The 27,508-nt window shown below is 40.2% G+C and overlaps 1 protein-coding gene across 1 annotated transcript; it reads left to right on the plus strand.

Annotated features, from left to right (window-relative positions):
- Positions 1–23: 23 nt before the first annotated feature.
- LOC135086104 (T-complex protein 1 subunit eta) lies at positions 24–26,835 on the plus strand. Its single transcript, XM_063980874.1, has 14 exons — positions 24–129; positions 1,095–1,193; positions 4,236–4,331; positions 4,771–4,836; positions 5,732–5,807; positions 6,482–6,593; positions 7,149–7,282; positions 8,786–8,961; positions 10,233–10,387; positions 11,396–11,565; positions 14,947–15,081; positions 17,831–18,019; positions 24,058–24,182; positions 25,686–26,835. The coding sequence occupies exons 1-14, from the start codon at positions 127–129 to the stop codon at positions 25,776–25,778; spliced, it is 1,629 nt and encodes a 542-aa protein (XP_063836944.1). The 5' UTR covers positions 24–126; the 3' UTR covers positions 25,779–26,835.
- Positions 26,836–27,508: the final 673 nt, after the last annotated feature.

The following is a 27,508-nucleotide window of genomic DNA, read 5'->3' on the forward strand; positions in this document are numbered from 1 at the left end:
TTTTACCCATTGTTCTGGTAAAAAATGTGCTTAATGGTAACATCAGTTAATGCTGTCAGTTCTAGCTGTCAAACAAATTGACATTGTCAAAATTTCGCTATTGTTTGTGAATCATCGGAAAGCAAAATGGTAATTAAATTTGAAAATATGTAATGAATCTCATAACTAAAAGTAATTTGAACGTAATTGTATGATTTTTGCGGGCTTAAATTACACACCAGTGCGAATATTTATTGTGAAAATAGTGTATTTCTTAGTGAAAAAGTGATAAGAAATGACAGGTTCTAAGATTCTAGAAAATGATTATTTTTAGCTATTTACAGTGTTAATATTGTACTATGTTTGTGATTATGGGTAAAGATGACACAAACTATCTTACTTTGATATAATATTTCATTTTTTAAACATTCTAATATTAAAAAATCTTTGTTTTTCCGCTAGCCGACTGTCATTTTTGTAACCTCCCTATTCTGCGACCAACTGCTCACATGATTTGCAAAACTTCACATAAAAATCCATTACGTGATGTATTCAACTTAATAATTTAATTACTCGCACCATTAAATATCTTCTGAAGTGATTTTCTTAGATAATCTTAAGTTTAAACCAATTTTTATTGACAATGGAACTTGTTGATTACTCATAGATTTCTATCCATAGTAACATGAAATTATGCTTTTCCTTTTATTTTAAGACGAGTATATTACCAATTTATTTGAAGACTGCAATATGAGTTGATAAAGAATCAAATGTTTACAAATGTTAGTTAATAATTGCTCTTGTTTTAGCTTGAATTAAATGTCCCTATAGTTGTTATGTTAGGTTCTGGTATTCACTGGTTATCTGGAGAAAATAATGTATTTTTAAAAACATTTGGGTAATAAAATTGACCTTTACAACTCACAACTTCTCCAAAGTAAATTCACACACATTTTACATAAACAACATTCTACGATTCAATGATTATAAAACACGGATCCAATTTCTGAATCCCTCTTGAGGACACCTAACATTTATGAGATCAAACATCCCAGTCAACAACGCACTTCATCGTTACTACACAACTAACGTTTGCTGCACGTTATCGTTCACAGCAACCACAAATCCTAGTACTGAAGGAGGGGACGGACCAGTCCCAGGGCAAGCCGCAGCTGATATCCAACATCAATGCGTGCCAGCTGGTTGTGGATGCGGTGAGTTAAACGTGCCTTTATGTTGCTGTTAGATGAAATCTGTTGCTGTTCGTAACATTCTGCTGTTAGAATTAAAAGATTCATTACTTTTGTTCCCATTTAATGTCATAAATGTAACTGATACCTAAACTGATAAAAGGGTGTTTCTCCTTTGTCTACAGACACTAACTAAAACTGTTCAACTCTTGAAAATTTCATTAAAATAATTTAAACAAAAAAATTTTAACAGTGTTATTGTAGTAGTACTCCACTCTATCTTTTAATTTTCTACCGAACCTAAGGTAAACTACTTTTATTTTCTGTAACACCTGGTATATTATATTAAGGCTTGGTATTTCTGCTAAAGTAGGTATTTCGCGCTGTCAAAATCTGCGCGCGCAATACTTCGCCGAAGACAGCGCGCCAAAGAGCTCTCGCGGCTACACAGTATAGAAATACGCAGTTGGTTAGGTTAGGTTGACTTCCTTCCGTTCAAGCGTCACACTCACAGCACTTTCTAATACAAATCATATCCAAGTGATACAAATTAAAACAACTTTCAAAATTTTTGGGAATATATTTTAGAATCGAATAAATATAGAATATAACTGCCAAAGTAAACACGGTTTAAAGAGGCGTGGCGTCACCCGACCTTCCGGAAGTTCCGCGCCGGCTAAAAGAATTTCAAGATTACGTCACCCGACCTATCGGTAGATCCTCGGGAGCTTGAGCGATTGGAAAAACATTTTATGATCAGTTACTCGTAGTAGCGATTATTTAGAGCTTGGATAATAAATTATAGTTGTTGCAATTCACAAAACTTTGCATGTACCTAGTTAATTACATTAATCAGTACACGCATCAATTTTGTTCAGTCTTTTTGTTTATTAATAAATAAAAATATCATACTAAAATTGCATACATATTTGTTTGTATTGTTCTGGGTGTTTTCTTTCCATAATTTATGTATAACGTATGTACGGGGCTCTGTATCGAAAATCACTATGAGCAATGAGCATCACACACGGTTACCTGGAGTGCATTACCGCAGCAAAATTTTTATAAATGTTGTGCTTTAGAGAGTCGAGAGTATAGCAGATAATTAGTCCATCGTGAGCAGAAATTTGTCCACTAATAGCAAAATTCGTTCAAATTATAGTTTTAAAGTTATTAGGAAAAGTCAGATTTTGCTGGGGTAACGTTTCAAACATTACCCTGGCTAATTTTTTTTTTTGAAAGTCGTTCTATCCCGGAACCAAATACATGGATAGATAGCTCTTATTGCGTAGTAATTTGTCCACGAATAGCAAAATTTGTTCGTGTTCCGGTTCTCAAGTTATTTAGAATTTTACTGGGGTAATGTTTTGTGATGTCCCAGATCTCGTAAATGGCTCAACGCAGAAGTTTGAAAAAAATACCAATGATAGACCTTGATATGTCCAAATTAGTTCAAATAAAAAGGTGTAGCATTACCCTTGGTACACCTTTATAACCACAGTATGTTTTTGGCTAAAAGATTCTTCTATCTTGCAGTTAAGACTTTTATTACAGACCTCAGACAGTATTTTTGGAAAACTTTTACGCATGGTGGAGGAAGGGACGCTCTAGAGCAGTGGTTCTTAACCGGTGGTCCGCGGAACACTGGTGGACCCTGGAGGCATTCCAAGTGGTCCACGATGTGCACTTGCACACCTTGGTCAAAACCACTTTTAACTGATTTTTGCAGTCAAACTGGTTTTGACCGATTATGAGGTAGTCCCTGACAAGACAGAAAATTGGTAAAATGGTCCCTCATGACTTAAAGGTTAAGAACCACTGCTCTAGAGACACAAAACTACAAGGATACACATGAACTCCAGTTTTAAATCCGTTGATATCTGCTGCATCTGCCATGTTTTTGGCTATAAGATTCTTCTATATTACGGCTTAGACCTTTAGCTACAGACCTTAGACAGTATTTTTGTGAAAATTCTTACGCATGGTGGAGGAAGGGACGCTCTAGACACTCAAGTCTACAAGGAGTCTCATGAACTGCAGTTTTAAATCCGTTGACATCTGCTGCATCTGCCATCTTTTTGGCTAGAAGATTCTTCTATCTTGCAGCTTTGACCTTTAGCTACAGACCTTAGACAATATTTTTGAAACATTCTTACGCATGGTGGAGGAAGGGACGCTCTAGAGACTCAAGTCTACAAGGAGTCATATGAACTCCAGTTTTAAATCCGTTGACATCTGCTGCATCTGCCATCTTTTTTTGGCTAGAAGATTCTTCTATCTTACAGCTTCGACCTTTAGCTACAGACCTTAGACAGTATTTTTTATTATTTATTTGTGTCAGTGTGCTCTTCTAAAGAGTGTAAGACGATTGTATGTAGGTACTATTAAAATGTAATTTTAACTCATTGGTTTTGTCTCATATTTAAGGAATGTACTATGTATCATGAGTAGAGTCTTCGTCTAAAAGGATGCGAACGATTTAAATTTCAATAGGTAGACAAAATTGATAATTCTTAATTATCAAAAATTTAAGCTTTCTCCAGTAACACTGATATTATTATACTGTGACTCATCAAAGTCATCATTGTCAAAAATATTGACAAATCGCGAACTGTCACGGCCAAAAAACTGACACGCGTCCGTCCTCCGTAAGCGCCACCGCGCGACTGATTGAGATTGTCCAAGCCGTCATGGACGATTTTTTCCACATTTTTTAACATAGTAACTAAATAAGACGCAATATAAAAATTTCATCCGTTAAAAGCCCTCAAGTTATTTCTGAACTTTAGTTTAGTAAAAGATTTAAAATCTCAAATCGCTTATTTTAAAAATAAAACCATAAATAGAAAACGAATAGAGGTAACTTTGGGAATTTATTCTATCGAGTCAACTTCATCAAATCGTGTTTCCATCCGTTAATAGCCCTAGAAAATATCCTCAACTATGCCCAATAAAAATCTTAGCCTTTAATTTTACTGTTTAGTACCTCAAAAATGAAAAATGAAAACCTCATTTTCGCCATTTTCTCTGCTACCCGGCCTTAATATTACTGTATTTGTTTTCCAGGTCCGAACGACCCTGGGCCCTCGTGGCATGGACAAACTGATTGTCGACCACTCCGGCAAGTCAGTTATATCCAACGATGGTGCTACTATCATGAAGGTATGTTTGATATGAGTATTAGATTAAGAACTCTCAGATTCAGTCAGCAGTTACTTTCTATATTATAACAATGATAGATATGTTTGAACTGAAAAACCACCTTTTTTGATCCTAAAGATTCAACTCGTTCGATGCGTTTCGACGTCGACGATAGAGTAGACAAAAATAACATTTGTCTCTGTTAGAGTAATCACATCCTTTAGTGTTTGATTCTGTAGCTTCAATATGTTTATGAATTTTGAAAAATAAAACTAATTTTATTTAAAGGAGCTACTTTAGAGTAGTTTAATGCCCAAAAAAACATTGACGGATGGAGACATGCGACGTTGTTCGACGACGATGACTACCGAATTACCTGTGATACTAGACAAAAGAAATATGGACACTGCATGATTTTCTCATTAACAATTTTATGAACAAGTTTGTATTTTTTTTACAGTTGCTGGACATCGTACATCCTGCCGCGAAAACGCTGGTTGACATCGCCAAATCACAGGATGCCGAGGTAATTAATTGATTCTTTTAAAGGACAGATAAAAACCTATATAGTACAACCTATCATGGATGTACTTAAACTTTAGAAATATTATTGTCTTGTAACTATCTGTTCATTTAATTGTTACTATTGGGCACTCGTTGTCTTTTTTCTTAGTTACTATTTTTGTTTAGAAGTGATATTTGTAATGACTGTTTTTGTGCCAAATAAAAAGAAAAAAAAACAAAAAAAAAACTGCTGTACCTTATGTTCGTTCGTTTCAGCCGAATGACGTCCACTGCTGGACAAAGGCCTCCCCCAAGGATTTCCATAACGTCCGGTCTTGCGTCGTCGATCGTCGGTCCACCTAGTGGGAGGCCCACACTACGTGCGTGCGATAGAGCGTGCTATGCTCGGAGTTCCCTTGCGTGAACGAATCAGAAATGAGGAGATCCGCAGGAGAACCAAAGTGACCGATATAGCCCGCAGAATCGCTAAAATCAAGTTGCTGTGGGCGGGGCACATAGCTCGCAGAGTATCTTGTGTAAAGCCCGGTCTGTGAGCACGTAGAATTTTGTCCAATGACCCCAAGCTACCCATCCTTATCGCTCGCCCGTAATTATATTGCTGTCGCGACTGTGCGACGGGCGCCCGCAGTGAGTGTGCGAGCGCGATAGCAACATTACGCGCGAGCGATAAGGATGGGTAGCTTGGGGTCATTGGACAAAATTCTACGTGCTCGCGGACCAGACTATAGTCATAAGAACAGCTGTACACAAAAATGTATACATTTTCAATGATTATAAAACACGGATCCAATTTCCGAATTGCCATTGCGGACACACGATTGTATGAGATTATTCTTTCATAAAAACTTGCCTCAGCAATATGTACTTTATGAATAAACACACAAAATTCATTTCAGGTCGGAGACGGAACCACATCTGTGGTAATTTTGGCTGGAGAACTGCTGAAGAGAGTGAAGCCTTTCATTGAAGAAGGTATTTACTTTTTATTTTTTTATTTGGACAACCAATAAGACACGCATTCATGGCATGGAAATGAATTTTTATAACTAAAAAGAATAAGAAATAAGTAAGTGTTGTCTATAGGCGGCTGCCACAGCATGCAATTTTTATATAATTTATTTATATTCGTAAAAAGAAGTAGGGTAAACCGACAGTCATTGGACAAAACAACCCTTGAATTTTCTTAAAATGAATATTCCTTCAAATACAATGAAGATTCCTTCAAAAAAACGCCCTTTTATCTCCATCAGTCGGAATCTCTCAGTTGTTGAAATAGAAATGCTATTTATAATTCAGTAAATAACTGTCCAATAACTTTCTTAAGTGTCCAATGACTGGCAGTTTACCCTAGTAGATTAGTAGAATTAAGTCCCATTTATTATTTGCTATATCAAGCTCTTTGAATAAACTCATAAACTATACATAGTCAAAGTCATAAACGTTTATTGCATCTGGGTACCTACATTTGGATCTTAAATAATAATACAAAGTCCTTGAAACATGGCTCTGTAAGGGCATTGGATGTCCACAACTATGCTATAATTACATACTGTGCATCGTGTTATCAAAAAATCCACCGCGATGCAGAGTACATTCAGCGCCATCTGTTACCATTTCAACGAACTTTCCATCACTTTGTTTCCCAGGCGTACACCCACGCATAGTAGTGCGTGCGATGCGCACAGCGGCGCGCCTCTCCGTGGCTCGCGTGGGCGAATTGGCTGTGAAGATTGATAACAAGAGCCCTCATGAGCAGAGGTATGTATAGAAGACTTTGTATTGTTAATTGTGATAAATATAAAACGTTAAAATAGCGGTATCGTTATAGCCAATGAGCTGCTGTCATAGTGACATTGACGTTATGTCAATGTCACGCGAGAAAGAATCAAACGTCAGAATAGAGGGACGCGCGGAGATGACTCCGCGCGCTTTTGTGCTAAGTGATGAATTGTGTTTAAATTAAGGCAATATACTGTGAAAGTTAAGTATCCAGTGTTTTATTTATGAGAATAGATCTACCGGCCTCTAATAGTATTTTATATACAAAACTAGCGGCCGCCCGCGACTTTCGTACGCGTGCATCCCGTTTTACTCCTTTAGGGGTGGAGTTTCGTAAAATCCTTTCTTAGCGGATGCCTACATCATACCATCTACCTGCATGCCAAATTTCAGCCCGATCCGTCCAGTGGTTTGGGCTGTGCGTTGATAGATCACTATGTCAGTCAGTCAGTCGCCTTTGAGTTACATTTATATTTAGATTCTTTATTTCTACCCGCATATGACAGCACTCTGACATATGTCATTTTTTGACAGGGAACTCCTACGCAAGTGCGCGATGACAGCGATGTCATCCAAACTGATTCATCAACAGAAGGGACACTTCTCTCAAATGGTGGTAGACGCTGTGTTGTCTCTGGACGCGCCTTTGCTGCCTTTGGACATGATCGGTGAGTCTTGTTGTCTATGGTTTTAGCTTTTGCTAGTGACAAAAGTGTGTGACAGTTTTAATTTCTAAATCGTTTCACGGAAAAACGCTGAAGGGAATCGATTTCAACTTTTGGCCAATGATTATAAACAAACGGATCCAATTTCTGAATATCTGTGTGGATCTATGATAGTAGATATGAGGCCAAATATTAAAATTAATTAAATCCTAGCGCTAAAGGCTCAAAAGATAAAAAAGATAAAAGATCAGATAAGATAAAAGATCATTTATTCACCGAGACAAGGTAATACAACAAGGTAGATGTTACAATAGTTATTATACAGTTCAGCTTATCTCACCAGCAAGCTAGTGTGTGATTATTACATTTTTTTTTATTGACCCATGCATAGTTAAAATAAAAAAAATAATCAGAACTTTCCAACTACAAACAAAGAACAGATAAATTATTTGAATTACAATATGTCAATAAAGATAATGTCAGTAAATATACGTCAGTTATTCGAATACAGTCAAGATTGATTTTAATTAATGTCAGATTCATATTAGTACCAACAGAATACATACGATAAACAATAGAATTTATATGTCAGATAATCTTTTACCGAGTAAAAACATTTGTCAATTAATAAATTAAAAGATAAGAAAACATGTGAAGAACACCTATAAAGAACTCTGAGTTTTTTAAGGCTCCCACGGAGACATTCCGTTTTTTGCAGGATTCTGTTTAGTATTAACAGACACGGAACACCCTTATCGCATAAAACCGTACCTGCCAGTTAGCTGGATCCAGTATTACTGGATAGCTATGGGAAAGCGCGCTTATTCGAAGTTGAATAAACATAAATAATTTCTGATTTTCAACAAAAAAATACTTATCTTCCAAATATTTTACCACAATCATTTATATCCCTTCCAGCCTAGCTCGCACTTATTACGGGCCTTGTAAGTTATAAATTACTTTATTGGATTGAAAAAGAGGCTGACAAAGGTGACCGAGTTTCTTCCGCCACTTCTTGTCAGCACCAGTCCATATGTTGTCCTGAAGTGGTGGTAGAGCAAGCTTTATTTGGAACCTGTATAAGTTCTCTGGAAAGAGCCTGTGTACTGAATAAACTATTTGAATTTGAAGTACAAGCTATGTATAGTTTAGGACTAGAAGGCGCAGTGTAAAATGTCCAAGGATATTTATATTGAAGAACTTATAGGGCCCTATCACTGATTTATTTATTTTTTGACATGCCAAATCTTACGCCCGTATTCACAAACAATGCTTGCTTGAGTGAAGCAGCAAATCTAACGCACAGCGTTGAATATAGCTCGGTGATTGGTTCGTGTGTCACAGGGGTGCTGCGTCCACTCGTACTGTGAGACCTCATAGTAATGTTTGTGAATACGGGCGTTAGTCGAAATTGAATAGCTACATATAATTTTTTTTTGTTATATTTGTCATAAAATGCTTATTTCTTCCAAATATTTTACCACAATCATTTATATACTCCCCCAGGAATCAAGAAAGTCTCCGGCGGTGCTTTAGAAGACTCGTTCCTTGTCGCCGGAGTGGCGTTCAAGAAGACATTCTCCTACGCCGGCTTCGAGATGCAGCCGAAGTCCTACAACGACTGCAAGATCGCTCTGCTGAATATTGAGCTGGAGTTGAAGGCGGAGAGAGATAATGCTGAGGTTAGTACTGTTAAAACCATAGAGATACCAACTAATGAGCTGAGTTCAAACCTCAGTCTCGCATTAGTAATTCACGCACACAAAGTAATCAAAATATGTGCTCATTATCCACTGCGGTATTTAATTAGTACTCAATGTTCGAATAATCTTTAGTACTACGCAAGTAATGTAAACTGTTTATATTATGACGTCGCTGCTGTCATCATTGTCTTCACGAGAAATGTGTTCTGTTTTTGGGCATATTGCTGCGACACCGGCAACGCCCCTGTTCACATCTCCCTTAGTTTCTGTGATCTGTGGTTAAAAAAACCATAAAGTTAATATTCCTTCGTAATAAAACTCAAAGTTCGCTCAGTGCGCATTACATCCGTGGTTGACTGGCGTGTGGCGACTCGTTATGCTTTGGCTCGAAGTTTTTTGTTGTGTACCGTCACATTATTTTTATTTTTGTTTGAATAGTTACCTTGATTTTGTTTGTAATTCGTTGTACACTCATTATGTTTAAATAATTTAAATTGAAATGTTTCTCAGGAAGTGAATTATTGTTAATTCTTATGAGAAATAAAGTTCTTAAACCGTTAAAACTCATAAAAAAGACTCATAGAAGTTTATTTTTGTAAGTAGACTTTTAAAAATAACTTTTAAACGTCCCAGTGTTAACCCTACCACTGCTTCGGGACAATAAATGGGCCAGTGCTGAGAAGAAGCAGCGCAACCTTTGTCAGCCTAAATAATAAATTACTGATATGGCCAATGATTAAAAACTACGGATCCAATTTCTGAATGAGATGTGTGGATCAATGATAGTAGATATGAGGCCATTTTCTGATTACTTGAAACTCGGTAACGGCTAGATCAATTCGGTTTCTTCTTCCATCATAAAAGAAAAAAAAATGTGTGGAAAAAAGAAGTAAAAAAGCACTTTTTTCCCATACAAACCAATTGTTAAACATTTGTTGATAAAACCAAGTTTTTCCGGGCTATTTTCCGAATCTATACTATCTATACTAATATTATAAATGCGAAAGTGACTCTGTCTGTCTTATTTTCACGCCTAAACCACTGAACCGATTTTGATGAAATTTGGCATAGAGATAGTTTTGAGTCCGGGAAAAGGACATAGGATAGTTTTTATCCCGGTTTTTGAAACAGGGACGCGCGCGATAATGTTTTTCTGTGGCAGACAAAATTCAACGCGGGGGATGCCGCGGGCGGAAAGCTAGTAATAAATAATGCTTTTACCAATTATTTTCTTTTCATATTATCCACAGGTGCGCGTAGACAACGTGAAAGAATACCAGAAAGTAGTGGATGCTGAATGGCAGATTCTCTACGAAAAGTTGGAAGCCCTACACAAGAGCGGCGCTAACGTGGTGCTCAGCAAGCTGCCTATTGGCGACGTGGCCACACAGTACTTTGCTGACCGGTGAGTTATTTTGCTGACCGATAAGTTATTTAGCTGACCAGTGAGTTACTTAGCTGACCAGTGAGTTATTTTGCTGACTATTGCGTTATTTAGCTGACCAGTGAGTTATGGGTGTAGTGTGTTGTGGACGCTGAGTGGCATATCCAGAAGTTGGAAGCTTTGCACAAGAGCGGCGCTAACGTGGTGCTCAGCAAACTGCCTATCGGCGACGTGGTCACGCAGTACTTTGCTGACCGGTGAGTTATTTAGCTGACCGGAGTTATTTTGCTGACCAATGAGTTATTTAGCTGACCAATGAATGAGTTATTTTGCGGACCAATGAGTTATTTAGCTGACTAGTCAGTTATGGTAGTTATGTAGTGTGTTGTGGACGCTAATTGGCAGATCCTTTACGAGAAGTTAGTTTGACTACGAAGGTATTTCTAGTGTTTTCCAGTTTGGCCAAAGATTAAAAACAACGGATCCAATTTCTGAATGAGATGTGTGGATCAATGATAGTAGATATGAGGCCAATTTTACTATACTGGTTGTGTTTTTAGCCTCTGTATGCGCTGACCTTTGACAATGATTTTACAACCAAAAACTTCAAATCTGTAAGGTACTACGGACCACAGTTCCAGTTACCCATTTCCGGTCATGTTTTATTTTATTTTATTTTTATTGTTGTCTCGTTCTATCGCAAAGAATCATCATTTGATGAGAGCGAGAGAAAAAACTGAAAGGCGTAGCTGGAACTGTGGTCCACTGTACACACGGCCACACTGTTAACTATCCATTTCCGTTTATGCTCTCGCTCTCATCAAATGATGATTCTTTGCGATAGAACGAGACGACATGACAGGCAATGGATAGTTAACACTGTTGCCGATGGTACATTATTATTCGTCACCTGAAAATCATTTGTTAATCCGCGCATGACCTTTAATGTCCTGCTGATGATGATGATGATGATGATGATGATGATGATGATGACTTGGCTACAACTTCACACTAGTTTCTCTATTCCAGCGATATGTTCTGCGCTGGCCGAGTGCCCGAAGAGGATCTCCGGCGAACGCAGCGCGCGTGTGGCGGCGCCGTGCTGACGTCAGTTCGGGAGCTGACGCAGTCGTCTCTCGGTCACTGCCGCGCTTTTACTGAGCGACAAGTTGGTGGAGAGAGATATAACATCTTTACTGGTAAGTTTATTCCGTACTTACGACTCTTTCCAGGGCGATAAATATACATTCAATATCTTCACCGGTGAGTGGCGAGCGCTGACGTCACATTAGGTGCCCCTAGGCGGCTTAGGAGTCTCATTAGGTGCCCCTAGGCGGCCTAGGGGTCTCATTAGACGCCCCTAGGCAGCCTAGGAGACACCTTAGGTGCCCCTTGGCGGCCTAGGGGTCTCATTAGGCGCCCCTAGGCGGCCTAGGTGACTCATTAGACGTCCCTAGGCAGCCTAGGGGTCTCGTTAGGCGGCCTAGGGGTCTCATTAGGCGCCCCTAAGTGGCCTAGGGGTCTCTTTAGGCACCCGTAGGTGGCCTAGGGGTCTCTTTAGGCACCCGTAGGTGGCCTAGGGGTCTCTATAGGCGCCCCTAGGCGGCTTAGGGGTCTCATTAAGCGCCCCTAGGCGGCCTAGGGGTCTCATTATGCGCCCCTAGGCGGCCTAGGGGTCTCATTAGGCGCCCCCAGGCGGCTTAGGGGTCTCTTTAGGCGCCCTTAGGCGGCCTAGGGGTGCCTTCAGCGAGCGGCAAGTCATCACTGAGCGGTATAACATATTCACCGGTGAGTATGACGTCACGCGGAAGCTCACCAGGCGTACGGGGCGCCGTGCTGACGTCAGTTCGGGAGCTGACGCAGTCGTCACTCGGCCACTGCCGCGCCTTTACTGAGCGGCAAGTTGGTGGCGAGAGATATAACATCTTTACTGGTAAGTGTGGGTTTCTGACGTCACGCTGTAGCTCACCAGGCGCCGTGCTGACGTCAGTTCGGGAGCTGACGCAGTCGTCTCTGGGCCACTGCCGCGCTTTTACTGAGCGACAAGTTGGTGGAGAGAGATATAACATCTTTACTGATAAGTGTGGGGTTCTGACGTCACGCGGGAGGCTCACACAAGCGTTCTTAGACGGTCTAGGGGTCTCATTAGACGCCCCTAGGCGGCCTAGGGGTCTTATTAGGTGGCCTAGGGGTCTTATTAGGCGGCCTAGGCGCCTCATAAGGCGGCCTAGGGATCTCATTAGGCGCCCCTAGGCGGCCTAGAGGTCTTATTAGGCGGCCTAGGGGTCAATAGGCGGCCTAGGGGTCTCATTAGTCGCCCTTAGGCGGCCTAGGGGTGCCTTCAGCGAGCGGCAAGTCATCACTGAGCGGTATAACATATTCACCGGTGAGTATGACGTCACGCGGAAGCTCACCAGGCGTACGGGGCGCCGTGCTGACGTCAGTTCGGGAGCTGACGCAGTCGTCACTCGGCCACTGCCGCGCCTTTACTGAGCGGCAGGTCGGCGGAGAGAGATATAACATCTTTACTGGTAAGTGTGTGGTTCTGACGTCACGCTGTAGCTCACCAGGCGCCGTGCTGACGTCAGTTCGGGAGCTGACGCAGTCGTCACTCGGCCACTGCCGCGCCTTTACTGAGCGGCAGGTCGGCGGAGAGAGATATAACATCTTTACTGGTAAGTGTGTGGTTCTGACGTCACGCTGTAGCTCACCAGGCGCCGTGCTGACGTCAGTTCGGGAGCTGACGCAGTCGTCTCTGGGCCACTGCCGCGCGTTTACTGAGAGACAAGTTGGTGGAGAGAGATATAACATCTTTACTGGTAAGTGTGGGGTTCTGACGTCACGCTGTAGCTCACCAGGCGCCGTGCTGACGTCAGTTTGGGAGCTGACGCAGTCGTCGCTCGGTCACTGCCGCGAGTTTACTGAGAGGCAGGTCGGCGGAGAGAGATATAACATCTTTACTGGTAAGTTTATTCAGTACTTAGACTCTTTCCAGGGCGCTTAATATACATTCAATATCTTCATCGGTGAGTGGCGAGCGCTGACGTCACACGGGGGCGCCGTGCTGACGTCACGCGAGCTTAGGCGGCGCTAGCCTAAACTATACCTGTCATAATCATAAAAGGCTGACAGAGGCTACTGAGTTTCTTCCGCTGCGCTCGGCAAAGGTATTCTAAATGAAGGTAAAAATAACACACTAAGAATAGATTTTTTAAAAACGTGTAGTATGGCGTACTATGTATTTCTTCCTTGTAGTGCACTTTTTTAACTCTGATGTCAGCAAAGAAGGTTTGCATTTTATAGGAACTTGACATACATATTTCAAGGATATTTCTCTCCTCTATTATCCCTCCTCCCTTATACCAATCCTACTCCTAACCTACAACCTTTCCTTCCCCAGGCTATAATAAAGAGGACGCTCCCAATGGTAAGCCATGATGTCATGTTGTAGTTACCTGTATTGTAGTCTTCCCATAGTTACCATAGTCCCACCGCTGCAACTCCTGTGTAGCCAGGATCTACAGTTTGACTGTAAAACCGAACCAGTGAAGGCTAAAGTCTATAAAAACTATCTTGCTAATCCTTCTAGCTAAGCTAAATAAGCTTTGACTAGGTACTTGTGTAGTTGGTGATATTTTTAGTTAAGTAGTTGCAGTTAGGCGATTATCACACTGCACCGCGCTCCGCCGCGGTACGCGAGACGACAGATTTAATCATTATATGCAAGTACCTCAGTTTGTATAGAAAACACGCGCGGCACAACACACTGACAACGCGTCTGCGCGCGGGATTCGTTATATGTCGCCACACGGTCCGCGGCAAAGCGCGGTGCAGTGTGATAATCGCCTTAGGCTAGTGTGCTGATCACGCGAATGTTTATTTTCTTTGTTTAGTAACCATAGTATAAGTTTTACTTTGTTAATATGTTACGGTTAATGTGATAAATTGAAAATTATTAATAATAACCGGTTATTATGAATAATTACCGACAGTCGCGGTAAAAGTGATAAATTAATCACATTTAACAGTGATTATTTAATAATTCAACCTGAGTACTTACAAATTTCATAAAAGAGAACAACATCTTGTGTACGTACTCGTGTACAGCCAAACATTTGAACGTTTTGATATCATATATTAATATAATTTGGCATAATGAGTTTGGAATGTTTCTTGCATAATATTACTTTTCCATGATGCCTATAACATAATGTTTTGATTTAAAGTGAAAAATAGGTTAAGGTGCGGCGGGGGTGGCCCTTGGGCCACCCCTAAGCCGCCTATTTAGTTTTATACACACATAAATGACCTCATATTAATCACATTTACCAAATCATGCGGTAATTATTCATAATAACCGGCGATTATTCATAATTTTCACATTTATCACTTTGACCGTAACAAATATACTGCGTAGGTTAGTACCTAAGGTGTTTAAAATGATGTTTAGTATGGAAACGTCATTATAAACAACTGTCCAACTCAATAACTTTTTATTACACTAAGACGGTAAGTTGTGATAGTCTCAATATGTTTCGCCTGTTTTTATGTATGTTTAACTTTATATTTGTTCTTTACAGGATGTCCCGCTGCCAAGACTTGCACGCTCATACTCCGCGGAGGCGCCGAGCAATTTTTGGAGGAGACGGAGCGCTCGCTACACGATGCCATCATGATCGTGCGTCGGACCATCAAGAACGACGCTGTTGTCGCTGGTGAGTGTCAAGTGCACCCTAAGTGTGGGTAAAGCCCGGTCCGCGAGCACGTAGAATTTTGTCCAATGACCCCAAGCTACCCATCCTTATCGTTCGCGCGTAATTATATTGCTGTCGCGACTGTGCGACGGGCGCCCGCAGTGAGTGCGACAGCAACATAATTAAGAATGTTCACTAATTTTGTTTTTTAGCTTTCTGTATTCTCTGTTAAAAATAAAAAATACACGTGAAAGAATTATTTCGATACGTCAATTAGTTTCCAAGATATTGAATTTTAAAAGTGCGGGCGGCGGCCGGCCCGCCATTTTATGCGCGTGACGTCATATTACAACGACTGGCTCATATTTGTATGGGTGGAATCTTGCAAACTGAATTAAGACCCACTTCCAGGCAACCGATTAAGCTGAAATTTCGCAAACACATGTGATTTGGATGACCATGCAATATTATGATGACATGGAGCTGATCTGATGATGGAGCTGGAAGGTGGCCATAGGAACTCTATAATAAAACGACTTAAATGCATCGAGTTTGGGCTCGTTCGTTTTGTATTGATGAGTATTTTAATTCTATATAGTAATCGGGGTCTAATGATGGAGCTGGAAGGTAATTCGCAATAAAACGACACAATCGCATCAAGTTTGGGTTTGGTTCAATTTTAATTTCTGTGATGGGTCTGGGTGTTAATATGTATAATAAGTTTGTATTTACAAAAAAAAAAATATTTAAGTATGTTTATATCCGTTTTCTAGTGAGCGGACGCTGTGAATGTACGTCACACGGGGTCACGTGACCGTCGGCGGGACTCAATATTTAAGCGAACTTTGAATGCCTATAAAATCATAACTACTGGGTATTTTTGAATGAAATAAAAACTAATGTATTTGTAAATGTAAAAGCTTAACTGTAACATAGGTTTCAAGTGATTTTGCATACCTAGTAACATTCTCAATTATGCGCGAGCGATAAGGATGGGTAGCTTGGGGTCATTGGACAAAATTCTACGTGCTCACGGACCTGGCTTTAGTAGAGTTAATTTTAGCATAACAGAGAGCTCGTGATCTTGCGAAGGACCATAAAAATGACGGGTGAGTGTAAAGTGAACCTTAAGTGAACGCAGTAGGGTCCATTTTAACACAACAGAGGACTTTCTGAACGCTGCACTGTCGTAGTCGCCGGCGAATGTAAATTGCACCGTAAGTGTGGGTAGTAGAGTCAATTTTAGTATAACAGAGCTCGTGGTCTTGCGGCAGGACCATAAAAATGACGCCTTAGTCGCCGGTGAGTGTATAGTCAACCTTAAGTGTAGGGAGTAGGGTCCATTTTAGCAAAACAGAGCGCTCAGTCGCCTGCCAGTCTAAAGTGCACCCTAAGTCCCTAACTGTAAGAAGTAGGGGCCCTTTTAGCATAACAGAGCGCTCGTGATCTTGCGAAGGACCATAAAAAGGACACTAGTTGCCGGCCAATGTAAAGTGTGCTCTAAGTGTAGAAAGTAGAGTCCATTTTAAAATGACAGAGAGCTCGTGATCTTGCGAAGGACCATAAAAATGACTCTAGTCGCCGGTGAGTGCAAACTGAACCTTAAGTGTAAGGAGTAGAGTCCATTGTAGTATACAGTGCACAAACTGTTGGTTCTTGGAGGAGACGGAGCGCTCGCTACACGACGCCATCATGATCGTGCGTCGGACCATCAAGAACGACGCTGTGGCCGCTGGTGAGTGGATAATCAACCTTAAGTGTAGGGAGTAGGGTCCATTTTAGCAAAACAGAGCGCTCAGTCGCTGGCCAGTCTAAAGTGCACCCTAAGTCCCTAACTGTAGGAAGTAGAAGGTAGAAGCAACCTTATGTGAAGGCAGTAGGGTCCATTTTAGCACAACAGAGAGCTCGTGATCTTGCGAAGGACCATAAATATGACGGGTGAGTGTAAAGTGAACCTTAAGTCTAGGGAGTAGAGTCCATTTTAGCACAAAAGAGGACTTTCTCAATGACGTGCTAGCCGGCCATTGTAAAATGAACTTTAAGTCTAGAGAATAGAGTGCATTGTAGTATAAACGGAGCGCTCGCTACACGACAGCCAGACCATCAAGAATGACTCCGTCGTCGCTGGTAAATGTTGATTAATATTACTTCTATAGCAGCGGTTCCCAAACTTATTTAGTCTACTGCCCACTTTGAAAATAAATTATTTTTTAGCGCCCCCCATTTTAGTAGTCAAGACTCGAGCTCAGTCGGTGTCTAAGAGTCCTCCTAGTAGATGACGCCTCCCAAGCCTCTACACAACGTCCGGATTTTTTTTCTGGGTCTCTTACCGCCCCCCTTTAAGCCTGCAGCGCCCACAAGGGGGCGTTATCGCCCACTTTGGGAAAGACTGTTTTATAGGAAGAGGTATTCACAGTGAGTGAGACCTCAAAGTAATGTTTGTGAATACGGGTGTGAGTTTTTGCGCTGCTAATCCTGTTCTGTGTTTCAAAGAAGTTGCGTGTGAAGCAGAATATCGAACGCACAGGCCACAGCGTTAGAGCAATAGAGCTCTGTGTTCGTGTGTCACCCTGTGCGTCCACGCGCACTGTGAGACCTCATAATAATGTTTGTGAATATAACGTTATGTTTTTTAACAAATTTTTTGACCCTCACTCATTGACTGGAAAGTGTAAATAGCCGATCCGAAAAGTGGCATGTGCGTGTGCTAAAATGACTCTAATTTTTAAATGCTGTGTGTCTGTTTCTAAATGACTTCTTATCTCCACAGGTGGCGGCGCAATCGACATGGAAATATCGAAGCACCTTCGCGAATACTCCAAAGGCGTCGCGGGCAAAGAGCAACTGCTTCTGGCGGGCATCGCGCGCGCCTTCGAGGCCATCCCGCGCCAGCTGTGCGACAACGCCGGCTTCGACGCCACCAACCTGCTTAACAAGCTGCGACAGAAGCACCACCAAGGTCGGGAAACCCTCCATTTTAGGTGTTACTTTCGTATGTGTCACTTTTAGGATGGGTGACCGTGTGACGTCCTTGAAAAAACGAAAATTCTAGAAGATACAATCGACGATCGTCATTTGTTTCACAAAAAACAAACTAATTCTTGCGATCGTCTTTTGTTTCGAACGCGCGTCGACGATGAGAAAAAAACAAACTTGAAAAAACTAGAAGTTTCTGCGATTGTCATTTGTTTGGAACGCGCGTCGACGTTAAAGGAACTCGCAGGATAGTCGATTGTTTCGGAGTGATTACACAGCTCAACAAAAAAAAAATTTTTTTTGTTGCCCTGGTTATTTCTTCGGATTTATATACTTTGAAGCATACAATTTACGAATGTATTAACGAAAGTACTGAATTGGCTCTAGTTTTTATGTTATTAATGTTTAAGTGATAAACAATTTATATGGGCTCTTTGAAACATGCGTTGTTAATAAGTGACCAGGAACTTGGACTAAATTTGTTTTTCTGCACAATTTTAAACGTAATGGGACCAGATACTATCAGTAACAATGACATTAAGATAGAATAAATAATGTCATTACCACTGACAATGTAGTGGCTGGAATCAAGGAATGGCGGTTATAGTGCGACAAGGCTATTTGTATTGTGGGGAGATTTAGAATGTCATTACCGAAGGAAGTAATGACAGTAATATTGATGTCATTACATACTTGTCATATTGTCTGGACGCCTTAGATTTTTACTTCGCCTTACACTTATACGTATAATACCCATTTTGTATGTATATGGAACTATAGGGCAAAGAAAATTCACTGGGAACAAGATGTGTGGGCAAATTCGAATATACATGCACAAAGTTATATAAAGCTATTACTTATTCTGTATGTGAAGCTTGGAGAGGTTTAGTGTTGATTGTAATCTTTTTTAGGTAACTAGAAAGCACTAAATTAGAGTTTATTGGGCAAAATATGTCGAAGCAAATATGAGCATAATAAGCTGCACTTTCTTCGCATTCACGTGGGTAGATGTTTATTTATTTTTATGAAATTGCAGTGACGAGCAGGTATAATGATTCTATCAAGACGTAAGAGTGATGGAATAAAGATATCAAGGTAGATAGGATCGTTTCCTGACTGATTAAGTAATGTTGGTCACATAGCGAAATTGACCCAAAACATTTAATTTAAAAAATTCTATAAAAGGTGTTTCTCTGAAATCTAACATTATTTATGCATTTTTTAAATCTTTTTACTTCTCTGTAAATTAATTAAAACCATTCAGAACAAAATTTGACGTTCTTTTAAGATAAAATTTGATTTTATAAAATGTACTTGCTTAAATTTCTACTATTTATAGTGTAATCAGAAAAAGACGATTTAAAAAAAAACTAGAGCCAATCTGCTAAAAGTAATAATAGTTTCGTAAATTGTGGGTCTCAATTGACACAAAATCATTTAAATATCAAGGGCAACAAAAACACTGTTGACCAGTGTTATTAATAGCTGCGGTGGCGCATTGGTAAAGAATGCGCTTCATATTCGAGAGGGACCAAGATCAAATCTCGGTAAAAAATGCAAAAAGGAAAAAATTCTGAAATTTCATAGTAGGTCCTAGTGTGATGATCAAAAGTGTTTAGGGGTCTTCTCACAGATATAGGAAGTGTCTTTAGGCCTGTATTTAAACATTAGGGTCTAGTATAAACGTCAGCTGAAGAATTGGAACAAAAGAACTTGAAGGCTAGTTTTAGGATGGTTGTCTGGCTGGTCTGACGTCACAAACATGGTAGAGGAAAATCGTATCTAGAATCTTCTCTAGGTAAGAATAGAGCAGTATTTCCAGCACCTCGTCTAGTAATAGAAAACCTTCTGTAGCCAGCAAATAGAGCAGTGTTTTCCTCCGCTCATACAGTAAATGGGACTCGTGTAGGTAAGTAGGACTGGTGTGGGGGAATCTAGACCTTCTCTAGCTAGCAATAGAGCAGTGTCTCCTCCGCTCATATAGTAAATGAGACCGTAGTTTGGGTACCAGGACCGCACACGGTATTCTAGACTTTCTGTAGCTAGCAATAGAGCAGTGTGTTTCCCCCGCTCGCGCCAGCAAGGAGCAGCCGCTTCTGGCGGGCATCGCGCGCGCCTTCGAGGCCATCCCGCGCCAGCTGTGCGACAACGCCGGCTTCGACGCCACCAACCTGCTCAACAAGCTGCGACAGAAGCACCACCAAGGTCGGGAAACCCTCAATTTTAGGTGTTACTTTCTTTTTGGTCACTTTTAGGATGGGTGACCGTGTGACATCCTTGAAAAAACGAAGATTCTAGAAGAGAATCGACGACCATCTTTTGTTTCGAACGCGCGAAAGAAAAACAAATTAATTCTTGTGATCGTCTTTTGTTTCGAACGCGCGTCGACGATGAGAAAAAAACAACCTTGAAAAAACTAGAAGTTTCTGCGATTGTCATTTGTTTGGAACGCACGTCGACGGTGAATAGTGAATGAACTCGCAGCATAGTCGATTGTTTCGGAGTGATCTTCAACAGCTGTGGTGGCGCATTGGTAAAGAATGCGCTCCATATCCGAGAGGAACCAAGATCAAATCTCGGTAAAAATGCAAAAAGCAAACATTTTCTGAAATTTCGTAGTAGTCGAGTGTGATGATACAAAAAAGTGTTTAAGGAGTCTAGTAGGGAATTTAGTGCAATGATTTGTATGGAGACCCCTCCACTTTGGTATAGAAGGCTCATTTTTGCACCAGTTGTTCTTTGGATGCTCCTGAGTAGATTTCCGTCGGTAGACATCGGGAGCCCCCCCTGTGGTAGCAGGGGGAGGGGGGGCAAGTTTCCTTCTGCCGCGCTTCACATTAAGGCCCATATCTTCAAAACTATGGGTATTAGGGCAAGTGTGGTGTCATTTTCGGATAATTAAAGGATGGGGAATTCATTTCTAGAACAAACTTTTTGCCTTTTCATACAAAAAAATAGAAATATTGAGTAAAATTCACAAAAACAAAAAGTTTTTTTTTTAAATAAACGTCGTTTACTTTTAAACCACTGGAGATAATCTAATAAAAAAAATATGTACTGAAAGCTACATCTATCAGGATTATAAATATATACCATTGTATGGTACTTTTTTCGAAAAAAGTAGGTGAATAAATTTTTTTCTTCAGGACATAGCGGGCGAATTTTAATGCGCGTCAGAAAAAAAAATTTATTTTATCCATGAATTCATACTATTTGGTTCATAAGCAAGTAAAGATTATTATTTTAGAATTTATTTAGAGTTCCTGGCACATCATGCTACCATGATTTATATTTTTTCTTCAATTAATTTTGAACTCTATGTGTAAGACATAAGGTTTAAAATAGTTTAAATACATTTTATTATTTAAAATAATATCATATGAAGAAAGCATTAAATAAAGAACTTGGATTTGTCTAAACGTGTAATGATTATTATTATTATTTTAATTAACATTTTTATTTCTACATACTATTGTAGCAGTGATTTAACGGAAAGGTAAGTGTGAGGAAAGTGAGGATTGATATTATCATAGTACGGGAGACTATTTTTAGCACAAAGGCTACGGCTGTGACCATTATAGTTGTTTTTTCAGACAGCACCAGCTTCTGCACTACTTCTTTCCAGGCAAGCTTCGGCAGCTACGGGTAATTGGTCCATGTAGGCTCCATGTTGCTATCGACTCTGGTCCACCCCCAACCAGTCGGGTAAAGGGAAGACTGAGTCGGTTGCTTGTAATAAATAATAATAATAATCATTACACGTTTAGACAAATCCAAGTTCTTTATTTAATGCTTTCTTCATATGATATTTTAAATAATAAAATGTATTTAAACTATTTTAAACCTTATGTCTTACACATAGAGTTCAAAATTAATTAAAGAAAAAATACAAATCATAGTAGCATGATGTGCCAGGAACTCTAAATAAATTCTAAAATAATAATCTTTACTTGCTTATGAACCAAATAGTACGAATTCATGGATAAAATAAATATTTTTTTCCGACGCGCATTAAAATTCGCCCGCTGTGTCCTGAAGAAAAAATTTTTTTCACCTACTTTTTTCGAAAAAAGTACCATACAATGGTATATATTTATAATCCTGATAAATGTAGCTTTCAGGACATATTTTTTTTATTAGATTATCTCCAGTGGTTTAAAAGTAAACGACGTTTATTTAAAAAAATACTTTTTGGTTTTTGTGAATTTTACTCAATATTTCTATTTTTTTGTATGAAAAGGCAAAAAGTTTGTTCTAGAAATGAATTCCCCATCCTTTAATTATCCGAAAATGACACCACACTTGCCTTAATACCCATAGTTTTGAAGATATGGGCCTTAATGTGAAGCGCGGCAGAAGGAAACTTGCCCCCCCTCCCCCTGCTACCACAGGGGGGGCTCCCGATGTCTACCGACGGAAATCTACTCAGGAGCATCCAAAGAACAACTGGTGAAAAAATAAGCCTTCTATACCAAAGTGGAGAGGTTCTTGCACTAAATTCCCTACTAGTCTTCTCAGATAAATAGGAAGTGTCTTTAGGCCTGTATTTAAACATTAATTAGAGTCTAGTATAAACGTCAGCTGAAGAATTGGAACAAAAGAACTTGAGGTTAGATTTAGGATGGTTGCTTGGTCTGACGTCACAAACATGGTATAGGAAAATCGTCTAGCTATAGCATCGTGTGAAATAATTCTAGAATCTTCTCTAGGTAGGGAATAGAGCAGTATTTCCAGCACCTCGTCTAGTAATAGAATCGTGTGGGATTCTAAACCTTCTGTAGCCAGCAATAAGAGCAGTGTCTCCTCCGCTCATATAGTAAATAGGACTGTGTGGGAATCTAAACCTTATTTAGCTAGCAATAGAGCAGCGTTTCCCTCGCTCGCGCCAGCAAAGAGCAGCCGCTTCTGGCGGGCATCGCGCGCGCCTTCGAGGCCATCCCGCGCCAGCTGTGCGACAACGCCGGCTTCGACGCCACCAACCTGCTTAACAAGCTGCGACAGAAGCACCACCAAGGTCAGGAAACCCTCCATTTCAGCTTCAACTGGACGTGAAACCTTCGTTTCGGTTACTTTTAGGATGGGTGACCGTGTGACGTCCTTGAAAAAACGAAAATTCTAGAAGATACAATCGACGATCGTCATTTGTTTGGAACGCGCGAAAGAAAAACCAAACTTATTCTTGCGATTGTCATTTGTTTAGAACGCTCTTTTTGCCTCGTGAAGATGGCCCAACGTTGGTGCCAATATTTTCCATATACACACTTTGGCTGAGTGGCGTTGGAACCAACCTTTGGGTCAATGTTTCTGGAGTCCGCCTATACGAGGTTGTTTTTTTGTTTAGAACGCGCGTCGACGGTGAATGAGCTCGCAGGATAGTCGATTGTTTCGACGCGTTTGTTAATAGACGTGGTGGCGCATTGGTAAAGAAGTCTTCATATCCGAAAGGAACCAAGATCGAATTTCTGCTTGGTATTTAGTATGCAGTATTTCATCGTTTGTCACAATGCTCATTGTTGTATTGAAATCTTCATGGGTTTGATGTAAAATCGAAAAAAAAAATCCTTTAAATACAATCTAAAAAAGTTGACATCATCAAAATCTGGAGCCACTAGATGACTAGAGTATCGGTGGCCAAAATGAACCAAACGAATTGCAATTAAAACGAAACTGATAACCCGCGAAACGATGCGTCGTTTTTTTAACCCTCGTACCTTTTTTTTTATCTACAACGAGGAAGCTCTTGGCCGGTATCTCACCTGAATGGTAAGTGACGATCAGGCCGAAGGTGAAAGCGAGCTTCACCCGGAATCCTTAACCACGGAGGAACTGGCTATCTTACCTCTAACTGCCGGAACACAATTACACAACAATGCTGTTAACATTGTTGTTACGTTGTTATTTTTTAACCAGGTTCAAATAGTGTGTAAAAATCTTCATTTTTGTCGTAGTTGAAGGTCAAAAGTGACCGCCAGTCCCCTATTAATGATGTACAAATAAATAAAAGCTCCCATATTGTTCCAGGCGAGGTGTGGTACGGTGTAGACATCCAGAAGGAAGATATTTCTGATAACTTCGAAGCGTGCGTGTGGGAGCCGGCCGTCGTCAAGATCAACGCCATCACCGCCGCCTGCGAGGCCGCCGCGCAGGTAATCATCTACTCGGTGGACCGACGATCTAGTGAAAGGGGCCGTCCATATATTACGTCATTCTAAATTAGGGGGTGGGGGGTTGGTCTGCGGATGACGGTAAATGATAGATAGGGGGGGGGGGGGGTTCGAAATTGACGTCATTCTTATTTATTTATATTGTTTATTGTTCACGTACAAAAAGATTATTTCTAAAAAGAAATTTCTTCCAGCACACCTAGTAAGTGAGACTGCAAATGTGAGAGGCGGCTAAGGCGCGTACAATACTAAAATAACTCATAATAAACATACATAATTTGTCCTTGCCTTTGTCCAGCAGTGGACGTCTTTCGGCTGAAACGACGACGACGAAACATACATAATACAACATAGATGTACACAAATACAGTAATACCCTATTTTTCTCAAATCTGCAATGTTTTAATTTTGTCAAACTGGTAATGACGTCAATTTTGGGAGAAGGGGGGGGGGGGTCATTAAGAAATGACGATAGGATGATTGTAGGGGGGGGGTCTAAAATCTGAAAAAATCGATGACGTAATTTATGGACGGCCCCAAAGTCGCGGAAAGCACCAGGACCTGAACCATTATTAAATTACCCATGGGTGAAGTTGCAGGGGGAAATTGTTAACTCCTACATCCCTATGCGTCCGTCATTACCTCTCCCTCCTCCCCCTTGATCAGACTCAGACTGGCTCCCCCGTAACCAGACTTCCCCACTGGGCCAAAAACTGTATACGCTTATCATCATATTCAGTCTCCACTGCAGAAGCACATCATTTCAGCCATAGGACGTCCACTGCTGAACATAGGCCTCCCCCAATGATTTCCATGTTGGCCGGTTGGTAGCGTCCTGGGTATGCGCATGAGAATATAGTGCCAGCAGTATAATTAACATTTATTGTCCTGAAGCAGTGGTAGGGTTAATACTGGAACGTGTAAAAGTGCTTTTTTAAAGCCTATTTGCAGAAATAAATTAGTTTTATGAGATTATTGAATATATAGTCCCCGCCGTATATGATTAATTATAGTTCTCGCTATCAATGCCATCGTTGCTTGCGAGGTAGCAGCGCAAATATAGGTTAAGAGTTGTAAGAAACTCGAGTCTTTTAGTCTTCATTTCGAGACTTGAGTCTATTTTCAAGACTAGGATTCGTTAGTCACATGAGTCCTGAGTCCTTTCGAGTCTTCTGAGTCATTTGGAACTAATTTCAAATTACAGCTATGGCTTTAGAGGATTAAGTCATGAGTTATTTTAAAAAGACTTAGTCTTTGAGTTCTTTTTGGCAGGATACGAGTCTTTTACAAAAGACTCAAAATTCTGAAGGACTTAAGCTCTAAGTTTTTTATTTATAAAATTCGAGTCTTCAATAGCTTAGGTTCTATTAAATAAGACTCCAAGATCGAGTCTTGGAGTTGTTTTATAACACTAAGTCAGTCAGGCAGTGGGAATATAGTTCCCACGTATAACGCTATGTTTCTAAGCTACACTTCTATTTCCAGATCCTATCCGTGGACGAGACGATCAAGAACGCCAAAGGCGAGGCGCCGCCCCAGATGCCGGGCCGCGGCATGGGCCGTCCGCGCATGGGATGAACAAACAAACTATCACTATATCTCCACTTCACTGCGTCTTCCTTGCTGACCACAGTACTTAGGGCTCTTTCAAAAGACAATGCCGGAAATTGACTTACTTGACTTATGGTCCTATGTCCCCTAGATGGGGCAGAGGGCGTCCACAACAGTCCTCCGTCTCGTTCGGTCTTGAGCTTCTCGCTTGATCTCGCTCCAGGTTTTGTCGATGCCGGAAATTGGCGTCTTTTTTTTTTCGCGCGGCCATCGACCAAACCTTGTTTTTTATTACAAAATAGTGTAATAAACCAAACTTACTATGACATTTATACCTCTAAACTCAGTCTGAACTGAGTTACAAGCATTAGAAGTTTGATGATTTTACATACTAGATTTGCTTTTTGCGCGCAAGTTTTGTATGAAATTGCAAATCTGGCATTGCCATTTCGGGAAGGCCGACGCCCTACCTGTAGCCTTATTCACGTAACAAAACTTCAACGACAACAAATCGCTGAGTTGCGATCCTATCGAGTAATCGTTCTATCAAAATGACCCTTGTGAATATGGATTTAGAACTGTTTTTCAATGGGACGACTTCTGAACGTCAGCGAGATCTTGACTGTCAAAATACTGGCAATGGTACATCCAAATCCCCTTTGTTTGTCCTTAAGCCTTTAACGGTCCAAATTTTTCATTGTTTGTGGACCTTAAGACAAGGGATTAAAGTTTAAAATAAGGTGGGAATTATATTCCCATTGCCGTATAAAGGGTTAAGTGACTAAGCAAGGACCCTGCCTAAATATTCTGATTTGCCCTTCCTGGTCCAGATAGATCTGTGTCAAAGCAGTAAATTATAATGTTTGCTTAAAATAAAAATGTGGCCAATGAATTTTTGAAAGAAATATTAAAATAATTATTGTTATGTTCGCATTTAATTTATTTTATTTGTAATACATTAAAATGTTTATTATAATGTCAGCAAGGGAGGCTTTGCCTTAACGCTTCACAAACGCTAGAGTAAGTCACTTAGGTATTACTATATTGTAATGGTTATTATTATAATAAATTACTTACACTGCTACACACGTCTTTTAATTTTTTATTTTAGGGTTTCTAATTCGTGGTTTTGTCCGTCTTCTGATCGTCTATTCCCGAGTGGCACCACTGGCATTGTCATTTGTCTCCACTGAGGATAAATGGGAAAAATAATCCCGGTTGTCACCAGTGGGATACTTACTTTTAGTCAGACGGTAGGTTCACTTCTCGCTTGAGGGCAGTTTATTTTAGTAAAACATATTTGTGGCTACTATAATAAAATAAAAATCTCTCACATGGGTAATTATTTCCCACTAACTTATCGCTGGACTACGTTAGGGCCTAGGCCTACATATTTTTATAACTGTAATATTAAAAATAATTTTTATTTACGGTTGTTTATTTATGTGAGAAAACGTAATAGACAAAATTATCGCCTTACAACAAACTAAGCGTAGCGTGCACGAAACATAATTGATAAAGACCTTAATTAAAATGATAACGTTACTAGGTATGTAATTTAAGTTACATTGTAAGATTTTCACTCATAAAAACCTAGTTTAATACGTAACGTAATACATATATGCATGTTTAAATACGTGCTCATTAAATGAAAATTCGCTTCAAGGATTGATCGATAACTGTAGTAAGTGTTACCTAACATGTTATAATAACGTTTTGCATATTATCTTCGACCCAATCTCGCATGTAATAGAAGC

Source organism: Ostrinia nubilalis, chromosome 30 (assembly GCF_963855985.1).
Source record: "Ostrinia nubilalis chromosome 30, ilOstNubi1.1, whole genome shotgun sequence".
NCBI classification, from domain to species: domain Eukaryota; kingdom Metazoa; phylum Arthropoda; class Insecta; order Lepidoptera; family Crambidae; genus Ostrinia; species Ostrinia nubilalis.

Excerpts from the sequence above, each read along its gene's own strand:
- LOC135086104 (XM_063980874.1), top strand. Across the intron at positions 10,388-11,395 it reads ACACAGTACTTTGCTGACCG|CGATATGTTCTGCGCTGGCC; the intron begins GTGAGTTATTTT and ends TCTCTATTCCAG. Across the intron at positions 15,082-17,830 it reads GAACGACGCTGTTGTCGCTG|GTGGCGGCGCAATCGACATG; the intron begins GTGAGTGTCAAG and ends TTATCTCCACAG.